At 52.8% G+C, this 12,718-nt stretch overlaps 1 protein-coding gene across 1 annotated transcript; it reads left to right on the top strand.

Moving 5' to 3' along the window:
- The first annotated feature begins 3,283 nt into the window (after positions 1-3,283).
- LOC103186630 (sodium channel epithelial 1 subunit beta) lies at positions 3,284-12,155 on the top strand. Its single transcript, XM_007905790.2, has 12 exons — positions 3,284-3,603; positions 5,132-5,432; positions 5,797-5,987; positions 6,466-6,569; positions 7,142-7,305; positions 7,532-7,630; positions 7,929-8,046; positions 8,379-8,457; positions 8,556-8,613; positions 8,972-9,033; positions 9,433-9,508; positions 11,248-12,155. The coding sequence occupies exons 1-12, from the start codon at positions 3,284-3,286 to the stop codon at positions 11,635-11,637; spliced, it is 1,962 nt and encodes a 653-aa protein (XP_007903981.2). The 3' UTR covers positions 11,638-12,155.
- The last annotated feature ends 563 nt before the right edge of the window (positions 12,156-12,718 follow it).

Below are 12,718 nucleotides of genomic sequence, written 5' to 3'. Positions count from 1 at the left end.
GTGAGTGAGTGTCCCTGTGTGTGAGTGAGTGAATGAGTGTCCCTGTGTGTACGTGAGTGAGTGAGTGTCCCTGTGGGTGAGTGAGTGAGTGAGTGAGTGTCCCTGTGTGTGAGTGAGTGAGTGAGTGTCCCTGTGTGTGAGTGAGTGAGTGTCCCTGTGTGTGAGTGAGTGAGTGAGTGAGTGTCCCTGTGTGAGTCCCTGTGTGTGTGGATGTCACTGTGTGTGTCTGTATGTGTGGATGTCACTGTGTGTTTGTGTGGATGTCCCTGTGTGTGAGTCCCTATGTGTGTGTGTGTGAGTCCGTGTGTGTGTGTGGATGTCACTATGTATGTGTGTGTCCCTGTGTGTGGATGTCCCAGTGTGTGAGTCCATGTGTGTGTGAGAGTCCCTGTGTGTGTGTGTGTGAGTCCCTGTGTGTGTGTGTGTGAGTCCCTGTGTGTGTGTGTGAGTCCCTGTGTGTGTGTGTGTGTGTGAGTTACTGACACCCTGTGTGTGTGTGTGTGTGTGAGTCCCTGTGTGTGTGTGTGTGTGAATCCGTGTGTGTGTGTGTGTGTGTGTGTGTGAGTCCCTGTGTGTGTGTGAATCCCTGTGTGTGTGGGTGTGTGAGTCCCTGTGTGTGTGTGTGTGTGAATCCCTGTGTGTGTGTGTGTGTGTGTGTCCTGTGTGTGTGTGTGTGTGTGTGAGTCCTGTTGTGTGTGTGTGTGTGTGTGTGTTGTGTGTGTGTGAATCCTGTGTGTGTGGTGTGTGTGTGTGTTGTGTGTGTGGTGTGTGTGTGTGTGTGTCCTGTGTGTGTGTGTGTGTGAGTCCCTGTGTGTGTGTGAGTCCCTGTGTGTGTGTGTGTGTGTGTGTGTGTGAGTCCCTGTGTGTGTGTTTCTGACGCAGTCAACCCCTGGCTGTGGCTGTGGCTGTGCACAGATAGTTGGAGGTGACCTGGGTGGTGTGGGGGTGTGTGTGTGGGGGGTATGGGGGGGGGGGTATGGGGGTGTGGGGGGGGGGGGGTATGTGGGGGGGGTATGTGGGGGCGTGGTGGGGGGTATGTGGGGTGGGGGGTGTGGGGGTATGTGGGGTGTGTGTGTGGGGGGGGGTATGGGGTGTGGGGGGGGGTGTGGGGGTATGTGGGGTGGGTGTGGGGGGGGGTATGGGGGTGTGGGGGGTGTGGGGGGGAGGTGTGGGGGGGGGTGTGGGGGGAGTTGGTGAGTGTCAGTTTGAGGACCAGGCGATGGGGAGCAGTGAGTCTCTCTCTCTGTGTTACACATTCACTGCTGTGACCCGGACTTCACTGACACACTTTTGCTGTACGTTTCTCGGATCTTTCGGAAGCGCTTAATAACACGAGGTTTGTGCAGTATGTGCACAGAGCGAATGCCCGTCTTGGTGTGTGTCTCCGCGTGTGTGTCAGTGTGTCACTGTGTGTGTGTCAGTGTGTCACTGTGTGTGTGTCAGTGTGTCACTGTGTCAGTGTGTCAGTGTGTCACTGTGTGTGTGGTGTCAGTGTGTCACTGTGTGTGTGTCAGTGTGTCACCAGTGTGTGTGTCAGTGTGTCACTGTGTGGGTGTCAGTGTGTCACTGTGGGTGTCAGCGTGTCACTGTGTGTGTGTCAGTGTGTCACTGTGTGTGTGTCAGTGTGTCACTGTGTGTGTGTCAGTGTGTCACTGTGTGGGTGTCAGTGTGTCACTGTGTGGGTGTCAGTGTGTCACTGTGTGGGTGTCAGTGCGACACTGTGTGGGTGTCAGTGTGTCACTGTGTGGGTGTCAGTGTGTCACTGTGTGGGTGTCAGTGTGTCACTGTGTGGGTGTCAGTGTGTCACTGTGTGGGTGTCACAGTGTGTGTGTCAGTGTGTCACTGTGTGGGTGTCACAGTGTGTGTGTCAGTGTGTCACTGTGTGGGTGTCACAGTGTGTGTGTCAGTGTGTCACTATGTGGGTGTCACAGTGTGTGTGTATCTCAGTGTGTGTGTCACAGTGTGTCTCAGTGTGTGTGTATCTCAGTGTGTCACAGTGTGGGTATCTCAGTGTGTGTGTCTCAGTGTGTATCGGTGTGTGTCTCAGTGTGTAACGGTGTGTGTCTCAGTGTGTAACGGTGTGTGTCTCAGTGTGTAACGGTGTGTGTCTCAGTGTGTAACGGTGTGTGTCTCAGTGTGTATCGGTGTGTGTCTCAGTGTGTAACGGTGTGTGTCTCAGTGTGTATCGGTGTGTCTCAGTGTGTATCGGTGTGTGTCTCAGTGTGTATCGGTGTGTGTCTCAGTGTGTAACGGTGTGTGTCTCAGTGTGTAACGGTGTGTGTCTCAGTGTGTAACGGTGTGTGTCTCAGTGTGTAACGGTGTGTGTCTCAGTGTGTATCGGTGTGTGTCTCAGTGTGTAACGGTATGTGTCTCAGTGTGTGTGATTGTAGGTAACCAGCTTGTCTTTGCTGTAAATACAGATTTTTAACGCCCTGAAATGCCCGTTAGGTGTAGTGATTGTTGAAACACTCCAGTGTTTGAGCTTAAAGTGCAGTAATGTCTCTCCTCCCTGAGAGGCGAGCGCAGGGCGTGGTGGTGGTGATGGGGTGGGGGCGGCTGTTACTGGAACTGAATGTACAAAAGCAGGTGCGAGAGCTCACAGCCAGTTCCTAGTCACACAGCGTGAGGTACCCTCAGTCACACCACAATGTCCTGCCATCAGAGACCAGCAGCCCTGAAGCTGTCCCACACAATCCTTCTCGCAATGGCCAAGCTATGTGTGGGTTGAGCTGGTTAGACTCCAGCAGTTACCCCAACACACACTCTGGGCTCCCCCACCGCAAGCCTTGGCTCTCGCCAACCTGCGCCTAATACTCTCTGGAATTAGGTAAGTAGGATGTGTCCCTCCAGGGTGCGAGAGAGAAAGAGAGAGAGAGAGAGAGTGCATTCCATTCCAGCAATCTATCTATCGGGGATTTCCATGTGCAGTTGGGATGTGGGGAATTCTCAGTCTGACTTGGAGACTCTTAAGCAACGGTGATGGGTTTCCATGTGTGTCAGACACTCAGGCTGGGCAACAAGAATTCCCTATTTTCTGCCAAATGTCTGACAGCCCCTTCCTCCCTGTCACTCCTTCAATTATTTCCCTCACTCTACCCACCCGCCCCACCTCTTTGTCATTCTCTCTATTTCTCTCTGCATTATCTCGTGCCCTCTGTTTTTCTCTCTCTCTCACACACGGGATTGCTGGGGGAGTCAGTGAGATGCTGTCTCTCTCACCCTCTCTCTCCCACTCTCAGACCCTCTCTTTCACCTTCTCTCTCTTTCTCTCTCTCCCAGGAGGATGCTGTGGGTGTCAGCGAGACGCTGCCTGTCCCAGGCCCTGCGGCGGCTACAGGACGGGCCGGGTGAGAGTTACCGGGAACTGCTGGTGTGGTACTGTGAAACCACAAGCACCCACGGCCCCAAGCGTATCCTGACCGAGGGGCCCAAGAAGCGAGCGCTGTGGCTGTTGCTGACACTGTTGCTTGGTGGGGTGGTCTGCTGGCAGTGGGGGGTCCTGGTGCAGAGGTATCTGTCCGGAGAGACCATCTCGACCCTCCGCACCGGCTTCAAAGCCATGGTTTTCCCCGCGGTCACTCTGTGCAACGTCAACCCTTTCAGGTGAGTGGCCTCTTCCAATGTCTACTCCAATAATATATAATAATAATATAATTATAATAATATAATTATAATATAATAATGTAATAACATAAAAGTAATATAATTATAATAATCCTCAAATTTGATATAGCTCCTTATCATGTCTTCGAGATGTCTCAAAACGCTTCAAAGAATACACTGTTAAGTGTAGTGACTGTATATTTTGTGGGTGAAACGCGGCAGCCAATTGCGAACAGCAGCATCCCCACAAACAGCCGTGGATTAAGTGACCAATTTATTTTTATTATTTTGAAGGGATTATCACCAATGTCTATTCATTGGCTCCCTATCGCCAAAACAACAACACAATTACATTTACAGAGCGCCTTTCACATCGGGCAGACGTCCTAAAGCGCTGAATAGTCAGGTGTCGGAGCCCGAGCATGGGGGAGGGGTGGTGTAGGGGTAACGGAAGGCAGAGAGGTAGGAGGGCGACCAAAGGCACGATCGAAGAGAAGGGTCTTGAGACCGTCCTTGAAGGAGGCAAGGGAGGAAGCGAGGCGAAGCGACCGTGGGATGTTCTGGAGTGTGGGGGCAGAGAGGCTAAAACCCCGTCCACCGGTGGTCGGGTGGGAGACATGGAGCAGTCCGGAGCCCACTGAACGGAGGGAGTGGGCAGGTTGGTAGGGAGTCAGCAGGTCAGAGAGGTAAGAGGGGGAAAGGCCATGGATGGCCTTGAAAGTGAGGACAAGGATCTTGAACTCATTTCTTTGGGGGATCGGGAGCCAATGGAGTCGGGCGAGGCTGGGAATGATGGGGTCACGGAGCCTGGTGCGCGAGAGTACACGAGCTGCAGAGTTTTGGATGATCTGCAGCTTGTGAAGGGAAGAGTTGGGAAGGCCGATGAGGAGGGAGTTTCTGTAATCGAGCCTTGATGTGACGGATGCAAGAATAAGGGTTTCGGCAGCCTGAGGGGTGGTGGAGTCTGGCAATGTTGCAGAGGTGGTGGTAGGCAGTGCCGGTCATGGTGCGGATGTGGGGGAGAAAGGACAGTTCAGGGTCAAACAAGACACCCAAGTTCCTGACTGGCTTAGTGAGGTTGAGTGCAGCCATGGAGGCTGATGCTGCCAACGCCCGAGGTACGGAGGCTCTGGCGCGAGTCAATCAGGAGGGCCTCGGTCTTGCTGACGTTGAGTTGAAGAAGGTTGTCCCTTGTCCAGGACTTAATGTCGGACAGGCAGTCAGTCAGGACGCCAGTAGTCCTGGAGTTGAGGGTGGAGGCCGAGAGGATCTATTTCAAGATCCTCTCACTCGTCTTCAAACCCCTTCACGCCCTGGCACCTCCTTACCTCTCTGACCTGCTCACTCCCCAACCCACTACCCAATGCCTCCGCTCGACTGGCTCCGGCCCCCTGTGTGAGTTGTTGTTGTTCAAATGTCTATTCGGGGTAACTCTGAGGACAGACGGTGGTGGTGAAGAACGTGGGGGTGGGGGGTTTGGGGGGGATTGTGATTGTGGAATGCATCTCAGCTGCTCTCCCACCCTCAGGTACTCTCGCTCGCGGGGGCTACTGCAGCCACTGGACCGGTTGGCGGAGTTGGCACTGCAGCGTATTTACATGTACAACCAGAACAGGACCCTTCCCCCACCCATGGACGACCTGGAGGATAAGTGGAGCCGAGGCGGGGCTGGCCTGGGTCCTGGCCCCCTGGTGCCCCTGGTGATCATTGAGCAGACGGAGAAGGGGGAGGAGGTCCTGGTGCGGATTTTGGGAGATGCTGAAAGTGACGTCCCTCGGGACGCCAAGCTCGGGAGGGGCCCACGCAGCTATAAGGTGGCCCTGCACCTGGTGAGTATCTGACCCCTGACACCGGGGAAACCCTGTGTAAACCACAAAACACACAATCACTTCACTTTACACTATATCCTGTGAAGCGCTTTGAGACATCTCAGCAACCCTGCACTTAATGATGTTAACGACCAACCAAACAAACCAATGGGCAACTGTACGTGTGTTTAGATAGTTTACACTCGCCAGTAATAGTGTGTGTGACAAAATGGTCCAAACAGTGCGGTTCAACTGGGTGTGGAGAGGTGTCCCACACACACACCCTCCCAAACACACATCCTCACAAGCACACACACACCTTCACACTCCTGTGTGCGTGGCGTGGTGCCTCCTGCCCGTGTGACACTGTTGGTGTTTCGTGCAGTGCAGTAAGGATGGCCGGGACTGTCTGTACAGGAACTTCACCACAGGGCTGCAGGCAGTCAACGAGTGGTACTCCCTGCACTACATGAGCCTGATGGCCAATGTCTCACTGGAGGACAGGACAGCGATGGGCGAGCACGGACAGGACTTCATCCTCTCCTGTAACTTTGGCGGACATCCCTGTGACTTGCGGTGAGTGTGACCTCAGCCGCTGGGCCTTCAGGAAGGACTTTGGGAGCTGGTGGAGGGGGGGGAGGTGGAACCTCACAGATGAGGGACTGAGCAAGATCCACAACCTCCTCATCCCAGGTCAACTCAACTAATCAAGGCCTCAAATTAGCTCCACATCCCCCAGAGGATCGAGTTCAAGATCCTCATCCTCACCTTTAAAGCCCTCCACGCTATTTCTCCTCCCTACGTTCATATCCCCCGACCAACCCGTCCACTCTGCAAACAATAACAATAAACCCTCAAAAAAAATGCAGTCACTAAACCCACGACTGTTTGTGGGGGGCACTCACTGCTGTGCGCAATTGGCTGCCGCGTTTCACCCACAAAGTATACGGTCATTTCACTTTACAGTATATTATCTGAAGAGCTTTGAGACATCTCAACGATGTATCCAATGGCAGGATTTTTATTTCTTGGCAAACTTTACCTCCTCTCTCAGGAACTTCACGCGTCTCTTTCACCCGACCTACGGCAACTGCTACATCTTCAACTGGGGCTCGAGCGGCAGTGTCCTGACCGTGTCCAACCCCGGAGCCGAGTTCGGTGAGTTCCCAGCGTTCCTTCACTGTTTGTGTCCGGAAGACATTAACGACTGTGAAACTTCTTCAACCTCCAGCCTAACCTGTGTGTGCGCGCGCGCGGGGGTGGGGGGGGGCAGTGTATGTGTGTGTGTGTGCGGGGGGGAGGGAGGGGCAGTGTATGCGTATGTATGGTATTTGTGCACCTTCACCTTCAAGGCCCTCCATGGCCTCGCTCCTTCCAACCTCTGTGATCTGCTACCCCCATATCAATCTGTCCGCTCCCTCCGCTTAGCAGGCTCCGGCCTGCTCCAGGTCCCCCGCCCTGCCCGCCCCACCATTGCCGGTCAGCCTCTCTTACCCCAGCCGTTGAAACTCCATCCCACGGTCCCTTTGCCTTGTTCTCTCCCTTGCCTCCTTCAAGACTCATCTCAAGACCCTCTTCTCTGACCACGCCTTCGGTCACCCTCCAACCTGTACCCTCCTTGCTCTCCCTCCCTCCTGATCCCAACCCCCAGCTTGTGTCCAAATCCCTGACTGTTCAGAGCCTTGGGACGTTCTCCGTGTGTAAATGTAACGTATTGTTGTTGTACACAGGGCTGAAGGTGGTGCTGGACATTTCTCAGGAGGATTATAACCCATTCCTCTCCATGGCAGCTGGGGCCAAGTTTATGCTACATCAGCAGAACACGTTCCCCTTCCTGAGGGACCTGGGCATGTACGCCAAGGCCGGCACCGAATCCTCCATCACAATATTTGCGGTAAATGTAGTAACTGGTGTTGGCCAAGAGCGGGGGGGGGACTGAGGGTGGGGGCTGGGTGTGGGGTTTGCGGGGTAAGGATTGAAACCTACTCTCTGTTCTATCCTCCGTATGTACACACGCGCACCCAACACAACACGCACACCCATCATGCACACAGTACAAAAATGACCACCTTAGAGCAGAGAACTGTACCTGATTGATCCTGTGTCTGTGCTGTGATCAGGACGAAATAGAGCGTCTGGGAGGAGTGTACAGTCGGTGCAGACTCAACCCCTCGGCCACAGAGGTGACCACTCTCTACAACACCAGCTACTCCATGCAGGTACTGCCTTCACTACCGGCCTCGCATAGAGAGGGGGTCCTCCATTGGGGGTGGCCGTGCCTTCAACTCTGCAACTCTCTCCCTCAATCCCTCCGCCTCACCCCTCCCTCCCCACCTTCAAATCCCACCTAAAGACCTTCCTTTTTGATCGTGCTTACGGTCACCTCCCCCATGTGATGGGCGCTGTGTAAATCCAAGTTGTTGTTGTTGTGGGTTTGGGTGTGTTTGTGGCTGCGTGCTTGGGGTTGAGTGTGTAAGGTGGGTGTGACTAACGCTGTGTGTCTCCACTCTCACCCAGACCTGCCTTCGCTCCTGTCACCAGGCTCACATGGTGCGACTGTGTGGCTGTGCCTATCACCACTACCCCCTGTCCGAGGGAGCTCAGTACTGTAACAACCAGGACCACCCTGGCTGGGGTAAGCAAACAGCCTCCACCACTGCCCACCCCACTCGGGTCTGTGTCCCCAAGGCGCCTTATCTTCAAGACGTCTGCAAGCGCTTCACAGGATATACTGTAAAAGGAATTGACTGTAAAGTATATTTTGTGGACGAAACGCGGCAGCCAATTGCGCTCAGCGACGTCCCAAACAGTCATGGATTGAGTGAGCAAATATTTTTTGGGGGGGAGGATTATTACCCCCAGAAAGCGATCCGCCAATCGACTAACAAGCGGGTTGCTACTCACTGCTAGGTGACCAGAGACATTGACTGAGTGTGTAGACACTAACCTCCACTCTCACCTCTCCAGCTTACTGTTACTATCACCTCAAGGAGCAGATCGAGAGCGAGAACTCCGAATGTCTGACAAGCTGTATTCCACCCTGCAAGTGAGTACCTGCTCCAGCCCTCGTCCTCCCCTCGTCACCGATCTGTAAAACCAGAGACAGGGAATACTGTGGACTAATGCTGTGCTCTCGTTCCCCAGTGATACCCTCTATCGTCTCACCATCTCCATGGCAGAATGGCCATCACAAGCCTCTGAGGTAAGCTGACACAGCTCAGAGTCTCAGCTGAGCCCACGCTCAGTGCTGTCATCTTGCCATCGACTGCTCCTCCCATCACACACCTCACTCACCATCTCAGCAGCCTCTAGCGGTTACCAGAGACAGACAGTGACTGCGCACGAGAGTGTGACACACACACGGTGAGCGAGAGAGAGAATGAGACACACCACGGTGAGAGAGAGAGAGAGAGACGCACACACACACACACACGCCTGGGAAACAAACCCAGGTCCTCTTGCTTGCGAGGCGGGCGTGCTAACCACTAAGCAACAGAACTCCATAAAAGCTGCTGTCTGTCTGTCTGTCTGCTGACCCAGGCTGTGCCTTTCACTTTCAGGAATGGATCTATCAAATCCTCTCATACGAGCGAGATTCCTCCCCTAAAGTCACAGTGAACAGGTGAGTGGGTGTGAGGGAGGTTGAGGGTGTGGGGTGGAGGTGGTGGGTGGGGGTGGGTGTGGAGCATACAGGAGATTTGGGTGATGAACGCTCTTTGGACAATGTGATCTTTCCTGGATCCCGACTTTGGCGTGTTCTCGTGACATTTTTTTATAATAATAAATTATCATTTAATAGTAACATTAATTATCATTGAAAGCCCTGGACACACGGCTTTATTCAGTCAGGGGCTAAGCTGCACAGACTGGGAGGGGTTAACTCCGGGGGATTGAATGTGATTAAAAACAGAAATCGCTGGGAACGCTCAGCAGGTCAGGCAGCATCTATGGGGAGATTTCTGGTTTTATTTCAAATTTCCTGCAGTATTTTGCCTTTTGAATGTGATTCACTGTTTTACAGAAATAGCATCCTGAAGCTAAATATGTACTTCAAGGAGAATAATTTCAGAACAATATCAGAGAGCAAGGCTCAGACAGTGAGTAATAGTCTGTGGCTCTCCTCTCCCACCTCGGCCCCCCTCCCCACCTGCCCACCCTCCCCCCTCCGCCCCCCCCACCCCACACACTCACACAATCACACAAGCAATATAGCACCAGACAAAAGTGAATAGTTTATAGGAACAGGAGGAGGCCATTCAGACCCTCTAGCCTGTTCTGCCATTTTATAAGATCATGGCTGATCTGTACTTCAGGTCCAGTTACCGACCCTTTGCCCCGTATCCCTTGATACCGTGACCTGACAAATATCTATCTGCCTCCGTCTTGAAGATGTGAATGGATCCAACCATAATCCACAGCCTTTTGGGGGAAGAGAGTTCCAGATTTCCACTACCCTCTGGGTGAAAAACTGCCCGATTACACTCCTAAATGGCCTGGCCTTAGCCGCCTTGTTCTGTATTCCCTCCAGAGAAAATAGTTTCTCTGTATCGACTCTATCAAATCCCTTTATTATTTTACATACTTCAATCAGATCAGCCTCAACTTTCCAAACGCAAGGGAACAGAGACCAAGTTCATGCAAGGGTCCTCGTAATTTAATTCTTTTAGTCCTGGTATCATTCTGGTAAAATAAGACTAACCAACAACAAAATTACATGTGTATAGCACCTTTCACTTCGGGAGGTCATCCCAAGGCGCTGAACGATCAGTGTTTCAGTCAGGAGCTGGGGGTCGGGATCGGGGAGTGTGGAGGGTAGGGGCGAAGGAGGGTGATCAAAAGCACAGTCGAAGAGGAGCTTCTTGAGACAAATCTTGAAGGAGCCAAGGGAAAGGGCGAGGTGGAGGGAAATTCCAGAGGGTGGGGGCAGACTGCCCCCCAAAAACAAACTGTGAGAATTCACATTGACCCGGAACAGCAGAGCAAGCGAGAGGTTGTGTGTAAGGTTACACTGTGTGTTACTCACCTCCAGTCAAGCAGCCGAGCAGAACCCCAGCCTCTCACGCTGTTTCATTATGTCCATCACTTGTCACAACACAAGGCAGGTTCATGTCATCAAGCCCTTCTGCCCAACTGATCTCCTACCACAATCTCCCGCCCATTTTGTGGGCGAAATGCAGCAGCCGATTGCGCGCAGCAGTGTCCCACAAACAGCCATGGATTGGGTGACCACGTTTTTTTTGAGGGATTATTACTCCCGGAAAGCGATCTACCAATCGACTAACAACTGGGTTCCCACTTACTGTTGAGTAAACAGAGACATGTGAAGTAAGGAAACCTGCCTAAGGTTTGACCCTGCCCAAGAATCTAACCCGGATCCTCTCGCTTGCAAAAAGCGAGTGCTCAAACCACAGACCCACACAAAATCATTAAGAATCCATTAATACAATGCATTAAGCGCTTTGAGACATTGACGTGTTAAGTCGCTGTGTCAAACGCAAGGATTATAGCTTATAAGAGACACCAGTCATATAAAGATGGTCAAAAGGCAAAAGACTACAGATGCTGGAAATCTGAAACGAAAACAGAAGTGGCTGGGAACACTCAGCAGGTCAGGCAGCATCGATGGAGAGAAAAATTGAGTTAATGTCAGAGATGAAAGGTCATGGACATGAAACGTTAACTCATTTTCGTCTCTCTATAGATGCTGCCTGACTTGCTGCTTGTTCCCAGCGACTTGTTTTTATTTTATATTATATAAAGATGCTCCCCGCTCGGGTCCTGGCATTGTGTTGCGTCCACTCTCTGCCCCTAACACTCTGTCCTGTTTGTTTGGCAGTTAGTTTGGCTGCTGTCCAACCTCGGTGGCCAGTTTGGCTTCTGGATGGGGGGCTCAGTGCTGTGTATCGTGGAGCTGCTGGAGGTGATGTTGGACTGCGTGTGGATCATGGCCATACGCGGGGCCAGGCTGTACATGGGTCACAGACGCAGGCGCTCGCTGGCCCGTCACCCTCCACCTGTGCCCACCGTGGCTCAGTGCGTGGAGGAGCAGGAGCATCGGGCACAAAGTGAGAGGCCAGTCCCCAGCACGCCCCCACCACGGTACGACTCGCTCCACATCTGCTCGCTGACAGAACCTGGACCCCCTGAGGCGGGGGGCAAGATAGTGGTCGAGGTGGGTGGTGAGGAGGCAGGTGAAGAGGTGGGTGAAGAGGGCTGTAGGCTATGAACTCTCCCCCACTGCGTTTCACGCAGAGGTACATTGGCTTGAGGGAAGAGCCCCCTCTCCCCCGCCCCTCCCCGGTCAGGCTGGCCACCCCCCCCTCCACATGGCGGGGGTTAATTCAATGTCGGGAGGGGGGGGTGAGGCGAGGGGGGGGCGAGGCGAAAAGTGGGAAATTTCAGGGCTGGAATCTCAATAACTAAAAGCTGAGCCTGTTTGTAAGTCACAACAGGACAGCGACAGAGGAACCAGCTTGTAACCTTCCAAAACTGGGGAGGAGGGCAAGTGTCAGGGGAGGGGCATGTCAGGATGGGGGGGAAGCGTCAGGGTGAGGGGTAAGTCGGGGGTGGGGTAAATCAGGGGACTCTGGTGCTGCACTCTCTCAATAACCTAGAAACGAGGTTTCTATGGGACGTTGCTGCTGTTAAAATGATAAAAACACAAGTCACTTTCCACATGTGGTCTCTGTGGCCACATATTTCTAAATATGTAATTTATTGTTAAATAAAAAGGAATTCGCTCAACATCATCGTTTATTGTTTGTCTCAACTTAGTTGGTTCTAATGCCTCCTTTCTCACCCCCCCAACCCCCAAACTGAAGCTCTCTATTCTAACCCCATTCCCCATTCCCTGCTCTCTCCCCATCGTGGCTGTACTGGGGCTCACTCCCCCACTGGAGCTCTCTTCTCTCATCCCATTCCCTACTCTCTCTCTCTCCCCATCGTGGCTGTGCTGGGGCTCACTCCCCCACTGGAGCACTCTTCTCCAACCCCATTCCCTGCTCTTTCCCTGTTCTCTCTTATATTACTGTTTTACACCCTTCTCCAATTCCTTTTAAATACTGTCTTGACCACAACCAGTACTCGTGGTTCCCATGTTCTTACAACCAACCACCCGGTAATTGCTCTCGCAGGTCTTATAATATAATAATCCTCACATGTGACATAGCACGTTGAGACGACTCAAAGTGCTTCACAGAATACACTGTAAAGTGTCGTGACTGTGCATTTTGTGGGTGGAACGCGGCAGTCAATTGCGCACAGCAATTTCCCCACAAACAGTTGCGCTTGTAAAGTGCCTCCATCAC

This window comes from Callorhinchus milii, unplaced genomic scaffold (genome assembly GCF_018977255.1).
Source record: "Callorhinchus milii isolate IMCB2004 unplaced genomic scaffold, IMCB_Cmil_1.0 Scaffold16, whole genome shotgun sequence".
NCBI lineage: Eukaryota > Metazoa > Chordata > Chondrichthyes > Chimaeriformes > Callorhinchidae > Callorhinchus > Callorhinchus milii.
The sequence above is the reverse complement of the archived record's forward strand: the minus strand, read 5'-3'. Positions and strand labels throughout refer to the sequence as shown.